Source organism: Lissotriton helveticus, chromosome 2_1 (genome assembly GCF_964261635.1).
Source record: "Lissotriton helveticus chromosome 2_1, aLisHel1.1, whole genome shotgun sequence".
In the NCBI taxonomy this organism is placed as follows: Eukaryota; Metazoa; Chordata; class Amphibia; order Caudata; family Salamandridae; genus Lissotriton; species Lissotriton helveticus.
The window spans coordinates 464,467,549-464,484,171 of NC_136059.1; the positions used below are offsets into that span (position 1 = coordinate 464,467,549).

A 16,623-nucleotide genomic window follows, 5' to 3' on the forward strand; every position below is an offset into this window, starting at 1 on the left:
TCTAAATGTAGTTCTGTGTCCCATTACTTTATGCTCTTTTGGTAAGGACCACTGTTTCTTGTTATACGTTGTATACCCATGGTCCCTTTTGACTTACAGGGTTCCCTTGTTTCTCTGCCAACTTCATCATTTTGTATAGGGCAGCGTCCCAAGCAAGGAGAGTAGCAGACTCCTCCAGTGGTGCACATCCCCTTTCAAGTGGATCAATGGGGGATGGAGATTCTGATTGTAGAAGAGGACTGGTTCAGCGGTGATGTACACACTGAGGTAGCGGAAGCCCTCCGCTACTACCTGTGCTTCACACTCTTTGGGCAGTGCAGGGAGCGCTCCACTCCGTACGTAGATTATGGACTTTGACCAATTAATGGTGTAACCGGGGTACTTTCCAAAGTTAGTGAATATATTCAATACTCTATATATAGAAGATTTGGGCAATGCCATATACAAAAGGATATCATCCGCATACAGGAATAGTCTATCCTTCCAGTATTCCGTTTATTGTGGGCCCCTTATTAACATATCTCTACGGATCCAGGTTGCAAGGGTTTTGAGTTTTAGGGCAAGAATCAGTGGCGACAGGGAACAGCCCTGCCTTGTCCCCCTATGGAGGGTGCTGTTTGGGATGTTCTGTGGTTTACAACCACTTGTGCCTTTGGCTCCTCATATAGGCGTCTCAACCAAGCCGAAAATGTAGGGTCAAATCCCATCCTCTCCAGCACTGCAAATAGATGAGGCCATTCAGCAGTATTGCATGCTATTCGAACATCAAATTACATGACCACTGCGTCCTCCTGTAATGAATCAATTCTTCCCAGTACCCTGTGGAACCTACGTAAATTGAGTGCTGTATTCCTTTCCAGCATGAAGCTTGATTGGGCAGGATGTATCAGTTTCGGAAAGATCTGTATTAGACAAGAGGCGAGCGTTTTAGCCAGGATTTTGATTCCTGCATTGAGCATGGAGATGGGGTGATAGGATGAGCAGCTGTCTCTTGGTTTACCCTCTTTATGAATTACCACGTTGGTCTGTTGGGAGACTTCACTTTGTCTGACTTTCTAGGTACATGTTGTGCAGGTGGGGGGGGGGCTATCTTACCAACTGCCAATTTATAAAGCTCGATTGGGCAGCCTTTGGGTCCCATCGCTTTCCCTGACCAGATACCACGAATTGCCTGGTCTATGTCGCTCTCCATCAATTCTAGGTCATCAGCAGTAAAGGTTGTTAGGGGTGTGTCTGATAGTAATTCCCTAGCTGCTGCTCCCATCAATGTCTCAGTAGGTGAGTAGACATGGTAGTAATGAGTAGGGAAAGCATCCGCTATGATTTTTGTTTGGTGCCGGAGTATGTCGCCCACATCAGTCTTGATATCGGTAACTAGTCTCCCTCCCCTCTCACGCCTGTCCAGCCAGGCGAGTAGTTTCCATGTCTTGTCCCCAACTTCATATATTTTGTGCTGTGTGGCTATATATCTAGCTTTTGCCGCTCTGTAGCTAATTCTTTATAGTCTTTCTGCTTGAGGCTTAGGTCATGTTTAGCACCTTCGGGTCATCTCCCAGCAATTCTTCCTCTAACTGTAGGATTTCTTTCTCAAGTATATCTAGTGCGGCTCTTTTTTCTTTTTAAAACCCACCATTAGGGAGATAGCCTGTCCTTTTATTACTGTCTTAAAGGCTTTCCAGAACGTCTGTGTAAACTCTACTGATCCAACATTTTCTTCAAAGTAACACTCTATTGCTTGTTGCAAGCCTTCCCTCACCCGCATACGTTTCAGGCTCCACGGATTTAGAGGCATTATGTTTCTGGGTTGCGGCACAGTTGAGGTGTAGATTGGCCATATCAGAGAGTGATCCGATATCCCCCTCACCATGTGACTGATTTCCTTGAATTGTACTGCTAGATTGGCTAGGCTGAGTATGTTGTCTATTCTGGAAAAACTATTATGTGCTCCCGAGTGGAACGTACAGAATTGTGCATCTGGGTTGTGAATCCACCTCACATCAACCAATCCCATAGTTTTAAGAAAATTGGAGAAACATGAGTTTTTATGTGGTGAACTTTAGGAGGGGGGGGGGTCTGGCCCCTCCGGTCTGACAATGTTGCATTGAAGTCACTTCCTATCAGAATTCTTCCCTCTGCAAAACTAAAGAGCAGGTCACCCAGGTCTTGGAAGGACTTGTTTTGTGACGAGGGGGGACGTATATAGTTTGTATAGAGATAGTCTGACCCTCCCACATACCTGACACCCCGCATATCTGCCCTGTGCATCTACCCAGGTGTGGTCAATGGCCAGGGGGAAAGCACTCTGCAGGAGTATCCCCAACTGAGGTGAAGCTTGCATGAGCGACTAGTGTGTATCACCAACGGAGCAGGGGCCCTGCAGGTATTGCTGACCAGGTGAGCCACTTGTAACAAGACTACATCCGGGGAGTGTTGTTTTATGTATTGGAACACCCCCCCCCTGCCCCCTCATTTCAGCTCGTTTCCCAGACCATTAACATTCCGTGAGAGCAGTTGCAGTCGCAGGTCTGACGTGGTGCCCGCTATAGTCTGCGTGATGACCTTCGTGTCTTCCCACCCCTTCCAGTGTTGAGCCATGGAGTTGATGTCATGTGGTGTATCTAATCTCGACTCTAATATGTGGCATTGCATGATATTACTTAGTAACTGTCCCTTTGTCAAACTGATAAAACAAAATTCAAAAAGGAGGGAGTGACTTCCCTTCCCTTTACCACTCTCTCCCCGTTTGTCATCTAAATAGTAACTATTAGTAACATAACACATTACCCCCGCCTCCCTGCAATCCGGGTTTGAAACCCCCATTTCTTCAACTATGCAGAGTGCCTGTCGCCCTTTCCTAACCTGAATTGTGGAGGACCAGGGCTTCTACCCATTCACACCGAATTCCCACTATATTGTTAGGATACCGTTTTTTTTACCCACTTTGCGAAGGTTCACATTCTGCTGCTACAGCTGAGTCTTTTCTAGGATAGCAATCATTGGAGCCCTCCAGCACCATAAGGTTACCATGTAATCAACTTATCTGGCGCTGGATATACCGTCGTAGTCCAGTTTTTCTGGTTCATCAGGATTCTCTTTTCCGGTGTGGTGTTTTCTGCCTCTTGTGTTCTGAAGGCCTTATCTCGCGGTCTGGTGCTGTTCACTCCCCACTCTGATCGTCCAACCATTCCCAAGCCATCTCTGGAGTCTCGAAGAGCCAGGCCTTGCCCTCTGCCTCAAACCGCAGTTTCGCAGGGAAGAGCTTGGAGTATGTCACTCCTTTGTCACACAGCACATTTTTAATGTCCATAAAATATCTTCTCTGCTTCTGAACTTTGACAGTAAAGTCGGGAAAGAAGTTGATGGTGGTATTTTCGTACATTACAGGTGGGGCACTCTGAGCTGCTTGTTCAACTTCCCGGACCGAGATACCACCCAGAGGGTGGCCGGGTAGTGCATTCTTTGCCCTGTCCAAGGGTGCCATCCAGGTGCACCACTGTCAGTCTCGCCACTCCTCAAGCATCTGCTGGTGGTTCAAATCTTGATGAGACACGGATCAGTTATAGTCCGCAAGTGGGTTCCGTCCGCCCACACATCCACATTGGGACCCAGTTGCTGTTCCCAATATACTCATGTTGATTTCGGGAGGAGGGGCGTCTTCTCTCCCTGGCCTGTTTCAGTAAGTCTGTAGCCTACTCTCTCTGCCTGTGTTTTGGGGGCCTCCGATATAGCGCTGCTGGTTGGGGACACCTCCCCCAAGACGTCGAGTCTGTACATAACTACAGATCAGGCACTCTCCTGCTCACCTTAACTGACAGGAGTGCCCAGTGCTCCCACACGGCTACAACTTTGCTAGTTCTGCAGTTGGGTCACTGCTTAAGCCAATATTCAGCATATGGCCTCCGGATCTGATCACTTTGGGTCCGCTGGGAGTGGGTGCCGGCTGGCTTCGCCTCTGGTCTGTGGCCATTTCACCCGCAAAGAGAGGTGCCTGCTGCCTCTCACCTCATTCCATGTTCTTTGCACCTGTTTCCAAGGAGAGGTGGGATGGGGAGAGCGTGTCTCAGCCGATATATCGTGGCCCCCAACACCAGCTGCTGCACGGGGGTCACGTCGATGCGGCAACCAGTTACTGCCACCAGGCCCTCGGCTGGTCCATCTGCTCGATGTCCCAGCGTTTTCCCTATAGTAGGCCGCCGCCTCTGTGTTGATTCAGAGCCACGGTGGAGGAATTTCTCTTTTAAATTCGTTGGTGCATTGCAGGGACTTAATGGTGCCAGTCTGAATCTCTAATTTACGGATGCAATGCTGGATTATGAGGAGTTTACTTGATGGGATTTCGGAGCCTCTCTAGTGAGCTGCCATCTTACTCGTCGTTCGGCCACACCTCCTAGCATAGCTTCTTTTGATTGGATGGCTTGTACCCTTCAACTGCCCACTTTGAGGTAACTACTTTTTAGGTCGAGCTCGACGTAAGCAATGCGAAGCATTGCTGACGTCAGCGAAGACATCTATTGTGATCCGTTTCTGGGAATGTGGACAGGAAAGGGTGCACGAGCGCAGAGTAGCTCAGTTTTCACCTCGTGAGCGCGCACGGCGCCGTGCCCCTCTCCTGTCCACATTCCCTTGCGCAAACACTCTACACTCACGCATGCGCACATACACAGGCACACACACACGCAAGCCCACGCGCGCACACACACACACAGACACACGCACAGACACATTCGAACACACACAGACACACGCACAGACACATTCGAACACACACGCGACCCCCACCCCCACCCCACCACTTACCGGGCTCTTTCGGCGTGTTCAGTGTGTCATCTACGGCAGCGCTGGTACCAGGGGGCAGGACTTCACTTCCGGGGCTCCCTCCAGCACCTGGGAGCCCCGGGATGCGGAGAGGCCATCAGTCGGCCGGCTCCACTTCTTCCTCGGCGGCGGCGGCTGTGGCGGCGGGCGGGACTTCCTGCCGGATTGCAGGCCCCGCCCCCGTCTCAGGCAAAAGTGCCTGACTTCCGTTTTTTTTATATCGTTGCGTGGGAAAGCAGTCAGATAGTGACTTGGGTCTAATTTTGGAACACGTTCTCTCCTTTGACTCGCTGTAGAGTGCTGCAGAACTAGCATTACTGTATGCGAGCAGCAGACTCATGACCCATAGTCCCTGCTAATTTTTTTTTTTTTGCTGCATAAATGGATGGTCAGTCTGTTTTTCAAAGCTCCGCCCTTCATGACTCTACCCCCTTTACTCCACCCAACCATGAAACCCCCATACCCAATGTATGACTTCCCAGAATAAATGTTTAATTCCAACACTTATGGTAGGTAAAAAAGACAAGATTTAACAAGCTGAAAAACGAATAAGAAGCAGGCAGAAATGAGTCACAGAAAGGACCCCCGTGTGACTGGCGGGCTGTGGGCTCCTGGATATTCTTGAGAAGCCAGAGTCTTTCGCATCAACCTCGATTTAATAGAAACTGCTTGGGGGAGGCATAAGCCTACTCCACAGCCAATGAGCACTTCGGAATTCTACCGTGTATTAGCATTGGCTAAGATGCCGCCAATGCTCCAATCTCAGGTCATTTTAGACAATAAGTATTGACTCTCACGCGCAGCCGGCTTGAAGAATCTATTCAGCCTTGGCATTGGTTGTTATGGGACGCGGAAGTGCTAAAATTACGGAGAAATGGCATGCATTATAAGCTCAACTACGGACAAGGAGGGTTGCACTGAATTTGCTGACGGTCCGTGTAAGTAGCGGACAAGTGGTCACTTTATAATTCCTATGCCTCCCTCCCTCTGTCACCTTAGCTTTTGGATATGCCACGCCAGCCGACAAGATCACCTTTGTAAGGCAGTGCGTGTGTAAACTGTCTCCCTTCCTATGTATGCTATATAGCTATGGATGGAGAAAGTCCTCTGCATCGTATTTAATGAGTTTTCAGGTGTTGCATATAAAAAAAGTGAGATCAGTGGAATACTGTACATAGAATGATGTGCAACTGACAGTTCAAAAGGTGCATTAATCACTTTGAGAGTACGATAACATGCAGGAACTGCGCTGTAGACGGTGTAACAGCAGCAGCACACACTTTAGCTGATGGTACAGAGCGTAATTAGTTTTTCAAGTTGTGTTGATTTTGCTACAGCATTAACCGCTTTATCATTTCTCCAGTAGTACTTTTTACGTTTTCACGTTATTGGCCTGTAGAACTTGTTTATTTTTTGAGTGTATCCTTACAGTAGTCTGCGAGACGGAATTTAGTTACAAGCAACAGAAACCCATAAATACCCATACAAATGGGACTGTGCTACATATCACTGTGCATTGCGTAGTTGCAAGTATGCGTTAAGTGCTTGGAATGCTCAGTAAGCAAGGCTGGTTAATTTGTTACGTAGTATATGGTTTATCTAAATCCAGGATTTAATTTGTTTACATAGGTCACTATGTAAACAAATATTTGGTTTATTTTCAGTCATTGTCACTTTCATTCTTGGTCTTCCCTCTGACTGGACCATTTTTTAGCTTGTGATCATTTAATGTAGCAGAATTTCTTGCACCATACATAATCTAATGGTCGAAAAAGTTGCTCCAATTTTGCGTTTTTCACAAAGTCGAACACGCAGTTAATTTCGAATAAGCTGCAAATCTAATTAGAGCATTCCTGACTAAGCCTCGACCACAGCCTTTTGCCCGCGAACTGTGATTTATTTTTTAGATTAATAATTGGGATACAAATCGTGTTGGGTATACATCTTGGGGGTTCACTTTTTTTAACTGCTATTATAATTTAAAATCACACACGTAGAAATCAAGTAAAAATGTATTTATCATGGTGTCTGTAAGAAAGTGATGCTGTCAATAATAAATTTAGATTGAGCTTTCAACATTAGTGCACAGATGCATATTGATGCCACTTCCTATTTGGGCTGCTGTATAGTTGGATCCAGAGCACAACGGGTTAACTCAATTCCTCAGTTTTCTTCTTATGCAAAAGTGTCTTTCGACTATTTAAGATGAGTCTTGTATCTTTCTACTGGTTTTGTCGTTTATGTAGCATCACCAGGAGACACTTCTCACTATAGTCAACAGGCGCTTCCAATCAGGCCAATGTCATGAACGCGATTCACAATAACAGGTGCTTTGAACGCCCTCTGCTCCTTTTGGAACAAGCATTTACAATGCAATGGTTTTGCCTTTGTTTAAGTTAGAGCTATTGGCATTGCTTTTGACACTCTGCACTCTGAAGCTCCACTCTGAAGCTCCACTCTGAAGCTCCACTCTGCTATAGAACATAGAATGAGTGCATTTGTTGTACTTTGTTAAATTATATTTGCATAGTAACATTTATGTTGTTTGTAAATAATAATGCAAAGACAAGATAAGGTTTAACTTTTTTATTTAAGTAAACATATTTATTATTGTATGTAAGCAAATTAAACTGTACTGAAAATACTTTTACATTTTGTATGAAACGTAATTTAGTTATGTTTTTTTAGTTCCATTTACAGTAAAGTTTTGTGTACTTTTTTTCAACTTATGGAAATATATCTTGTACAAGCCACTTTTAGATGGATGCAGGCAGCTGCTTTGAAACTTCTTTAAACAACATATACAATGATGTGAAGGTCTTAGAATGCGATTGCATGTATTGTTGGATAACATCAATAAGGCACTTGAGGATGTCACACCGAACCATGCATAAGTACAATATTGCACAGTGACGTTACTAGTTTGTAAAAACCATAACTTCTGAAGAATCCGAAGATTGATGTATAAAATGTTGCATGGATGAATAATGTATGTGTGAAAAGGTGTGTGGATGTGTAAAGGATGGATGGATGTATGGAAGGATGAAAGTGTGGATGGATGCAGGATGGATTGTTGAAAGTGTGAATGGATGAAATGTTGGACGGAAGGACGGATAAAAGAGAATGTAGTTGTATGGATGTATAAAATGTTGCATGGATGAATGATGTATGGATGTGTGAAAAGGTGGTGTGATGAATGATGGGTGGATGGATGAAAGTGTGGGTGAATTGATGTATAGATGAAATGATGGATGGATGGAGGATGGGTGGAAGAATGAAAGGATGGATAGTTAAAGTTGCATGGATGTATGATGCATGTGTGAAAAGCTAGGTGGATAAATAATGTGTGGCTGGATGGATGTGTTGATGTGTGTATAGATTGTGGAATGAAATTTTAAGATGAATGTTGAAAATGTTGCATGGATGAATGATTGATAGTTGAGAAAGTTGTTGGACAAATGATGAGTGAATGGATAGAAGTGTGGATGTGTAAATGATGTATGGATGCAAAGCTGAAAGTGTGGATGGATATATTGTTAGTAGAATGAAATGGTAGATGAATGTGATGGATGGATGTGTTGAATTTTATGTGGCTGTATGATGGGTGTATGGATTGAAGGGTGGTTGAGTAAAGGATGGATGTATGGAAATGTGGAAGTGTGGCTGGATGAAGGATGGATGAATAAAAGTGTGTATGAAAGGATGCATGGAAGTATAAAAGGGTGGTTGGAAGGACGGATGTAAGAAAAGGTGGATGTATGGATGTATAAAATGTTGCATGGATGAATGATGTATTGATGTATGAAAATGTGTTGTGATGAATGATGGGTGGGTGGATGAAAGTGTGGGTGGATGGATGTATAGATGAAACGTAGGATGGATGGTAGAGTGAAACTATGAATAGTTAAAATGTTGCATGTATGTATGATGTATGTGTGAAAATGTAGGATGCTAAATGATGTGTTGCTGGCTGGATGCGTTGATGTGTATATACATTGGAGACTGAAATTTCCAGATGGATGTTGAATCTGTTGCATGGATGAATGATGTATTGTTGAAAAGGTGGGTGGCCGAATGATGAGTGGATGGATGGGAGGGTGGATGTTTCAAGGATGGATGTATGGATGTAAAGCTGAAAGGGTGTGAATCTATTGTTATTAGAATGAAATGTTAGATTGATGTATTAATAAAAATGTTGCATGAATGATGAATGTATGTGTGAAATTGTAGGTGGCTGTATGATTGTTGGATGTATTGAAGTGTGGCTGAGAAAGTATGGATGGAAAGATGCAAGTGTGGATGGATGAATGAAAGTGTGGATGAAAGGATGTCTTGTAGCATAATAGGGTGGATGAATTGATTAAAACGTGGCTGGATGTATGGTTGGATAAAATATTGCATGGATGAATGATGTATGAAAAGGTGGTGGGATGAATGATGGGTGGCTGGATGTAAGTGTGGGCGTATGAGCATTATCACGTGAGTAGCAGTTGTAATGAATGTGGGATATGTTTTTATTTTCCCATTCTTTAAAAAGGAATAAGACAGATGAATTTGCTACAGAACATAGAATGATTGCATGTTCCAGCTTCTTAAAAAAAAGAATATTGTGCACAGTAACATTTTGTGCATTTTCCTTAATTTTCTATAGAACATAGAATGAGTGCATTTGTTATCGTTTCTTTCAACTAAATTTGCACAGTAACATATTTTATGAATTTTGTAACTAATAATGCACAGAGAAGATACTGTTTGAAAATGTTATTTAAGTAAATATATTGACTATTATTGTATGAAAGCAAAATAAAATTTAATAAATACTGTTTCTTTTTTTATGAACCCTAATTTGAATATTTGTTTTTTTTACTTCCATTTACAGTAAAGTATTGTGTCCTTTTTTTCAACTTATGAAAATATATTTTGGACAAGGCACTGTTAGATGGATGCAGGCAGTTGCTTAGAAACTTCTTTAAACAACATATACAATGAAGTCAAGGTCTTAGAAAGTGATTTCACGTTTTGTTGTAAAACATCAATAAGGCATTTTAGGATGCCACAGAACTATGCATAGGAACTATATTGCATAGTGACTTTACTAGTTTGAACAATCCCATAACTTTCGAATAATTTGAAGATTGATGTATAAAATGTCGCATGGATGAATGATGGATGTGTGAAAAGGTGTGTGGATGTGTAAAGGATGGATGTATGGATGGAAGGATGAAAGTGTTGTTGGATGCAGGATGTATTGTTGAAAGAGTGAATGGCTGAAAGGATGTGTGGAATGATGAAAGGGTGGACGGAAGAAGGACGGATGTAATAAAAGTTGGATGTATGGATGTATAAAATGTTGAATGGATGATTGATGTATGGAGGTGTGAAAAGGTGGTGTGATGAATGATAGGTGGATGGATGAAAGTGTGTGTGTATTGATGTATAGATGAAACATTGAATGGATGAAGCATGTAGGATGGATGGATGGAAGGATGGATAGTTAAGATGTTGCATGGATGTATGATGTATGAGCGAAAATGTAGGTGGATAAGTATTGTGTGGCTGGATGGATGCGTTGTGTGTATAGATTGGGGAATTAATTTTTAAGATAGATGTGAAAAATGTTGCATGGACGAATGATTGATGGATCGGTGAAAATGCTGTTGGACAAATGATGAGTGGATGGATAGAAGTGTGTATGTGTAAAGATGGATGTATGGATGGGAAACTGAAAGTGTGGATGGATGTATTGTTAGTATAATAAATGGTAGATGGATGTATTAATGAAAATGTTGCATGAATGATGGATGTGTGCAAATGTAGGTGGGTGTATGAATTGAAGGGTGGATGTGAAAAGGATGGATGTATGGATAGAAAGATGCAAGTGTGGATGGATGAATAAAAGTGTGGATGAAAGGATGCATGAAAGGACAAAAGGGTGGACGGATGAAGTATGGATGGAAGAAAAGATGGCTGGATGTATGTGTGAAAAGGTGCTGTGGTGAATGATGGGTGGATGCGATGAATGATGTGTGGATGGAGAAAGGGTGGGCGTATGGATGTATAGATGATAGTGTGGATGGATGAAGGATGTATGGATAGGAGGATGAAAGGCTAAATTAAAAGTTGCATGGATGGATGTGTGAAAAGGTAAGTGGATGAATGATGGATGATGAAAGGGTGTGTGGATGGATGTATATTTTGGAGAATGAAATGTTAGATGGATGTATGGATGGAGAAAATGTTGCATGTATGAATGATGTATGAAAAGGTGGTGGGATGAATGATGGGTGGATGGATGAAAATGTGGGCGTATGAGCATTATCATGGGAGTAGCATTTTCAATGAACGTTGGATATGTGTTTGTTACCATTTTTTCACAATGTATAAGACAGATGAATTTGCTACATAACATCGAATGAGTGCACATGTGGTGTAGCTTCTGTAAAAAAAAATTTACACACTTACATTTTTGCATGTAGCTCAATTTGCTATAGAATAATTGCATTTGTTGTAGTATTTTTAAAGTAAAATTGTCCATTAACATATCTTATGTACTCTGTAAATAATAATGCAAATACAAGATAAAAAGCTTTAAAAAGTTTTATTTAAGTAAATATATATTTAGTATTATTGTTTGCAAGCAAATTAAACTTTAATTAAAATACTGTATTTTTAGCCTTTTTACAGAAACATAATTTGAATATCTTCCATTTTGTACTTTTATTTACAGTAAAGTATTGTGTTGTTTTTTACAACTCATGTATTTTTCGTATGTATCCATTTTGTAATATTACATTTACATTTTTTGGCCAGATTGGCATTAGAGCTTCTTGAATGTCGTCAATGTCTGGTGGTATATTGAAGAAGTCCAGTAGAATATTGTTATCTATTTCGACAGATTGTAAATTTTCTGCATTATCAATATGTACATTTAGTGTACTGTGTTCCTGATTCGCAGTTTCTAGCCCATATATAGTCATATTTATTTCTTCTTCTGGTGGTTGTATTTTCTGTGAAGGAAAAAGAATTTAGTTAATTTCATATTTATGAAGTTATTTTATTTCTTTTCTTGTGTTGACCTACGGAAAAATTTCTTGTTATATGCAGTCTTAAATAATGTTAATAAGTAGTGAAGATAGTTTAAGAAAGGATAGATTGTGAGTATGTATAGTGAAAAGGTATAATATAGTGTGTATAATAGAGGATTAGAGACTGTTTTGTAATGTTATAGCTACTTTAGTAAAAATACGTTTTAATAAAGTGGAGAGTATTAGTTAGTTTTATAGTAGTGATTAGTAGAATACATAGTATAGCTTAATGCATTTAGATAGAGAGTATTAGAAGCGAGAGTTTGAGTGAATTGTAATTAGTGAATATAGAGTTTGATGGTGTTTTAAAAAGTAGATAGTATAGATTGAGTAGTAGAGCAAGTTATTAATATTTCCCTAATTTGTACTTACTTGAAATTGCGTATTTCTTGTTGTGTTTAACATTTTATTGTTGTTAAATTCATGCACTGTCAGGTGCGTCATCTTAATGTAGGATCCAATTTCTATGGGAAAGTCTGTGGCATCTCTCCAAAGAGTTATTTTTACTGAGTCCGTTGTATCTTTCACAGTTATTGATTTAAGTTTTGCATCTTGTCCGGCAATAACAATTGTTTTTATTTCTTCTTCCTGTAAGACAAAATTGGTAATCGAAATTAGAGAGAGTCTATCAAAGAGAGAGAGAGTCTGTCAAAGAGAGAGAGAGTCTGTCAAAGAGAGAGTCTGTCAAAGAGAGAGTCTGTCAAAGAGAGAGAGAGTCTGTCAAAGAGAGAGAGAGTCTGTCAAAGAGAGAGAGAGTCTGTCAAAGAGGGAGAGTCTGTCAAAGAGGGAGAGTCTGTCAAAAAGAGAGATAGTCTGTCAGAGAGAGAGAGTCTGTCAAAGAGAGAGTCTGTCAAAGAGAGAGAGTTTGTCAGAGAGACAGTCTGTCAAAGAGAGACAGTCTGACAGACTCTCTCTCTCTTTGACAGACTCTCTCTCTCTTTGACAGACTGTCTCTCTTTGACAGACTGTCTCTCTTTGACAGACTGTCTCTCTTTGACAGACTGTCTCTCTGACAAACTCTCTCTCTTTGACAGACTCTCTCTCTCTTTGACAGACTCTCTCTCTCTTTGACAAAGAGAGAGAGAGTCTGTCAAAGAGAGAGAGAGTTTGTCAGAGAGACAGTCTGTCAAAGAGAGACAGTCTGTCAAAGAGAGACAGTCTGTTGAAGAAAGTCTGTCAAAGAGAGAGAGTCTGTCAAAGAGAGAGTCAAAGAGAGAGTCAAAGAGAGAGTCAAAGAGAGAGTCAAAGAGAGAGAGAGTCTGTCAAAGAGAGAGAGAGTCTGTCAAAGAGAGAGAGAGTCTGTTAAAGAGAGAGAGAGTCTGTCAAAGAGAGAGAGAGTTGTTAAAGAGAGAGAGAGTCTGTCAAAGAGAGAGAGAGGCTGTCAAAGAGAGAGAGAGGCTGTTAAAGAGAGAGAGAGTGTCAAAGAGAGAGAGAGTCTGTCAAAGAGAGAGAGAGTCTGTCAAAGAGAGAGAGAGTCTGTCAAAGAGAGAGTCTGTCAAAGAGAGAGAGAGTCTGTCAGAGAGAGAGAGTCTGTCAAAGAGCGAGAGAGTCTGTCAAAGAGCGAGAGAGTCTGTCAAAGAGGGAGAGTTTGTCAAAGGTGTAAGTATTGTGTGGAAGAGTTTTTGTTATATAGTGTGCGTGTAAAAGGGTGAGTTTTTTTTATTTTTTTATAAGCTTACCTCAGCAATAGTCCCAGAAATGCTCATTAATGAGCGTAGTGAAGCTGTTTTAACTGTTTTTATCGGTGATATTGGTGGAGCAGGGGGTTGTAGGATATATTCTGCCTCCTGTATTATTTCTTGAGGTATAGATAAGGGCATCATGCGTGATAGTTTCGTTTGTTTCGTGATAATAATCACATTGTTTTTGGCTAAGAAATTGCGAAACATAATAGCTTGTCCTTCTTTAGTTTGCTGGTAAAATGGCTCATTGTAGCACGTTGCTTTAATGCAACTACTTTCATCAGCTAGAGCTAGATGATACATGACTTTGTGCTCTTGTTTAGCATTTGTATAGTTTGTTTTTGTCGAACATTTTATTACGTTGGCTCGGATTGTTTTTTGGTAAGGTTTGTTGTCTTCATGTTTCATTTTTTTGAGGTCTTCTATGGAAATCATCTGAAATGAGAGAAAATGTTAGTACACATTCTGAGCATAAATTTTTCCCCTTTTGCTATTACCTGTAATAAAATAGCATGTTACTGAAGTGGTTGCATTTTAAACTGCCACCCATAATGCTTTGTGATCACTATAATATGATTCTAATGTACCGTAGTGCATGATGTTGTCATTAGTATAGATGTGATCTAGTGTAGAATTGTAGTCTGTTGTGTATTGTTGTATTTTTTGCTGACATTGAAATTGCTGTAGCATATATTCTAATAGCAAAGTTCTGTTTGGTGACATTTGTGTTAAATCTATATTGAAGTCTCCCATGATGACATATTTTGAATTTGGATACAAGTTAATTATGCTACTTAAAGCTTGTAATAATGCCTGCAAAAGTACATGTGGTGGTTTGTACAGTATAATAAATAAGTATTCTGAATCATTAAGATGCTGAGTGAAAAATAAAAAGTCAATTTCGTGTTGTGTTTGATATATTGGCGATAAAAGCATGTTTTTTTTGTAGTAAATGGCAATACCATGCTTAGTGTGCTGGTTGTGAAATTTATCAAATAATACTAGGTGATATTGTTCTATTAAGAACGTATTCTTATCTGCTTTTCTAGTTGTGTTGATTTCAGTGAGGCATATAATATCACTGTTCATGATATTTTTGTCTGATTTAATAGCAGTGTAATTTCTTTGCAAGGACCGTATGTTATGGACAATTATATTACACTGTTGTCTATAGCTATCTAATTGTGGTACTGATATTTGTAATTGCATGTGTGTTCTTAAACGTGTCATTTCTTCATGCACTTTTGGATGTACAGCTATTTTGTCTTGCTGAAAGTTTCTAATGTATATGTTGTCTAAAGATTTAGCTCTGCTTAAAGCTACATAATGTAGATGATGTACTTTACTGTTGTTAAAGTGAATGTAAATGGGCTCAATTGTTTCTCCTTGTGTTCTATGTATAGTTCTTGCAGATGATTGTCTCAATGGGAATTGTTTGCGTATAATAGTTATAAATTTCTTTGTATATTGGAAATGCCGTGTAATAGCATGAATGGGTGTCCAATGAGGCAAAATATTACTGTGATATATGTGTTTGTTTTCTTGTCTTGTTAATTTGCCTACTGTTTCTTTATCAAAATTAATCCAAATTACATTTGGGCTGTTATTGATAGTTTCTACAAATTCTACTATACCTGTTGCACCATTTGTTAAACCATCATTGACATTTATATTGTTAGTTAAATCATATCTTAATTGCAATGCAATATGTAATATTGATGGCAGGCTCATTGTTTTAGTAGAATCTGTGGGCAACTGTTTGAGTATTTTTTTTTTTACTGCTTCACTTAAGTCTGCTGCAACTGTATCTATTGCTGTAGCTGTGTAAACTGGGTAATGGGCTATATGTTCTAATAAAACTGCATTATTTATGCTATTGACTTCATTGTTAGTTCCCATAATGTAAGGGATCGTTTTGCTAATGTTTTCAGGTGGCTCTATTTCTCGTGTTTTTATCTGTATAATATCCTCATTTGTTTGTTTCCCTTCTCTTAATCTGTTTAGTAGTTGAGCAAATGGCAAGTCATTTTGTTGTCTCATTATTTTAGTCAACTCAAATAACTTGAAATGTGTCTGCCATAAATTAGTACTTACTGGCCTATATGAATGTTTTGGGTTGTCAAATATGTATGGGTCAAAAACTGGCTTCAATTGGTAAAAGTCTCCAATTGCTAAAATAGATATTCCGCCAAAAGGGAGATCAGACATTTTTATCTCTTGCAATCTATTATGTATAAAGTTGAATACATTAGCCCCTACCATTGATATTTCATCAATTATTAGCAATTTAAGATGCATTAGCTGACCTTGTAGTGTGCTTCTATTCTCATGAGTTAGCTGTCTATGAGTTAGTGTTTGTGAAATAGGTATTTTAAAAGTACTATGTAGTGTTTGTCCTTGAATGTTATGTGCTGCTTTGCCAGTTGGAGCTGTAAGCAATACATATATGTTATCTGGGTTTTCTCCTGCTTTTGTATTGTAATAACGTACTAATGTTTGGTAAAGTGCTGTTATAAGGAAACTTTTGCCTACTCCTGCACCACCTGTACAAAATGTGTAGCATGGTGTTTCTTTTGTTTTAACCCAATGCAAATGATGATATATAAAGTTAAGTTGTTCTGCTGTTAGATTTTGCATTATACTATCATATTGTTCTTTTGGCATTATGTTATTGCTTAGTGATTCTTCTCTACTTGTACTTCTAATCCCTAAATCAAATGATAGGTCATACAATGGGTTTTCATTATTTTGCACTTCATGGAATATGGTGTTATCTTCTTCTGTATCTATTGGTGGTAGCAATGTATCTAATATACTAGTTTCATTGCTATTAGTTGTTAGTTGTTTATTATGTTTATTATATTTATTATGGTTTGAATCAACTGCATTTTTAAGTTCTAGATAGCGTTCATAATAAGTTTCCTTGTTATTAATTATATTATGTTCATTTCGCCATGGGTAAAAAAGCATGAGCAATTCTCTATAGTAATTTTCTGAGTCATTTTTGATGTTAAATCTGCAATAGCGAATTACTCTTGCTT

The 16,623-nt window shown here is 39.9% G+C and overlaps 2 protein-coding genes across 2 annotated transcripts in view; one reads left to right on the forward strand and one right to left on the reverse strand.

Annotated features, from left to right (window-relative positions):
* MAP3K1 (mitogen-activated protein kinase kinase kinase 1) overlaps positions 1-16,623 on the forward strand; it is a 563,015-nt gene that overhangs the window by 18,783 nt on the left and 527,609 nt on the right. The window lies entirely within an intron of this gene.
* Positions 11,399-13,751, reverse strand: LOC144818076 (uncharacterized). The gene is made up of 3 exons (XM_078675110.1): positions 13,580-13,751; positions 12,273-12,488; positions 11,399-11,822 (listed from the first exon to the last, which is right to left on the reverse strand). Exons 1-3 carry the CDS (start codon positions 13,721-13,723, stop codon positions 11,562-11,564), a joined length of 621 nt encoding a protein of 206 aa, XP_078531236.1. The 5' UTR covers positions 13,724-13,751; the 3' UTR covers positions 11,399-11,561.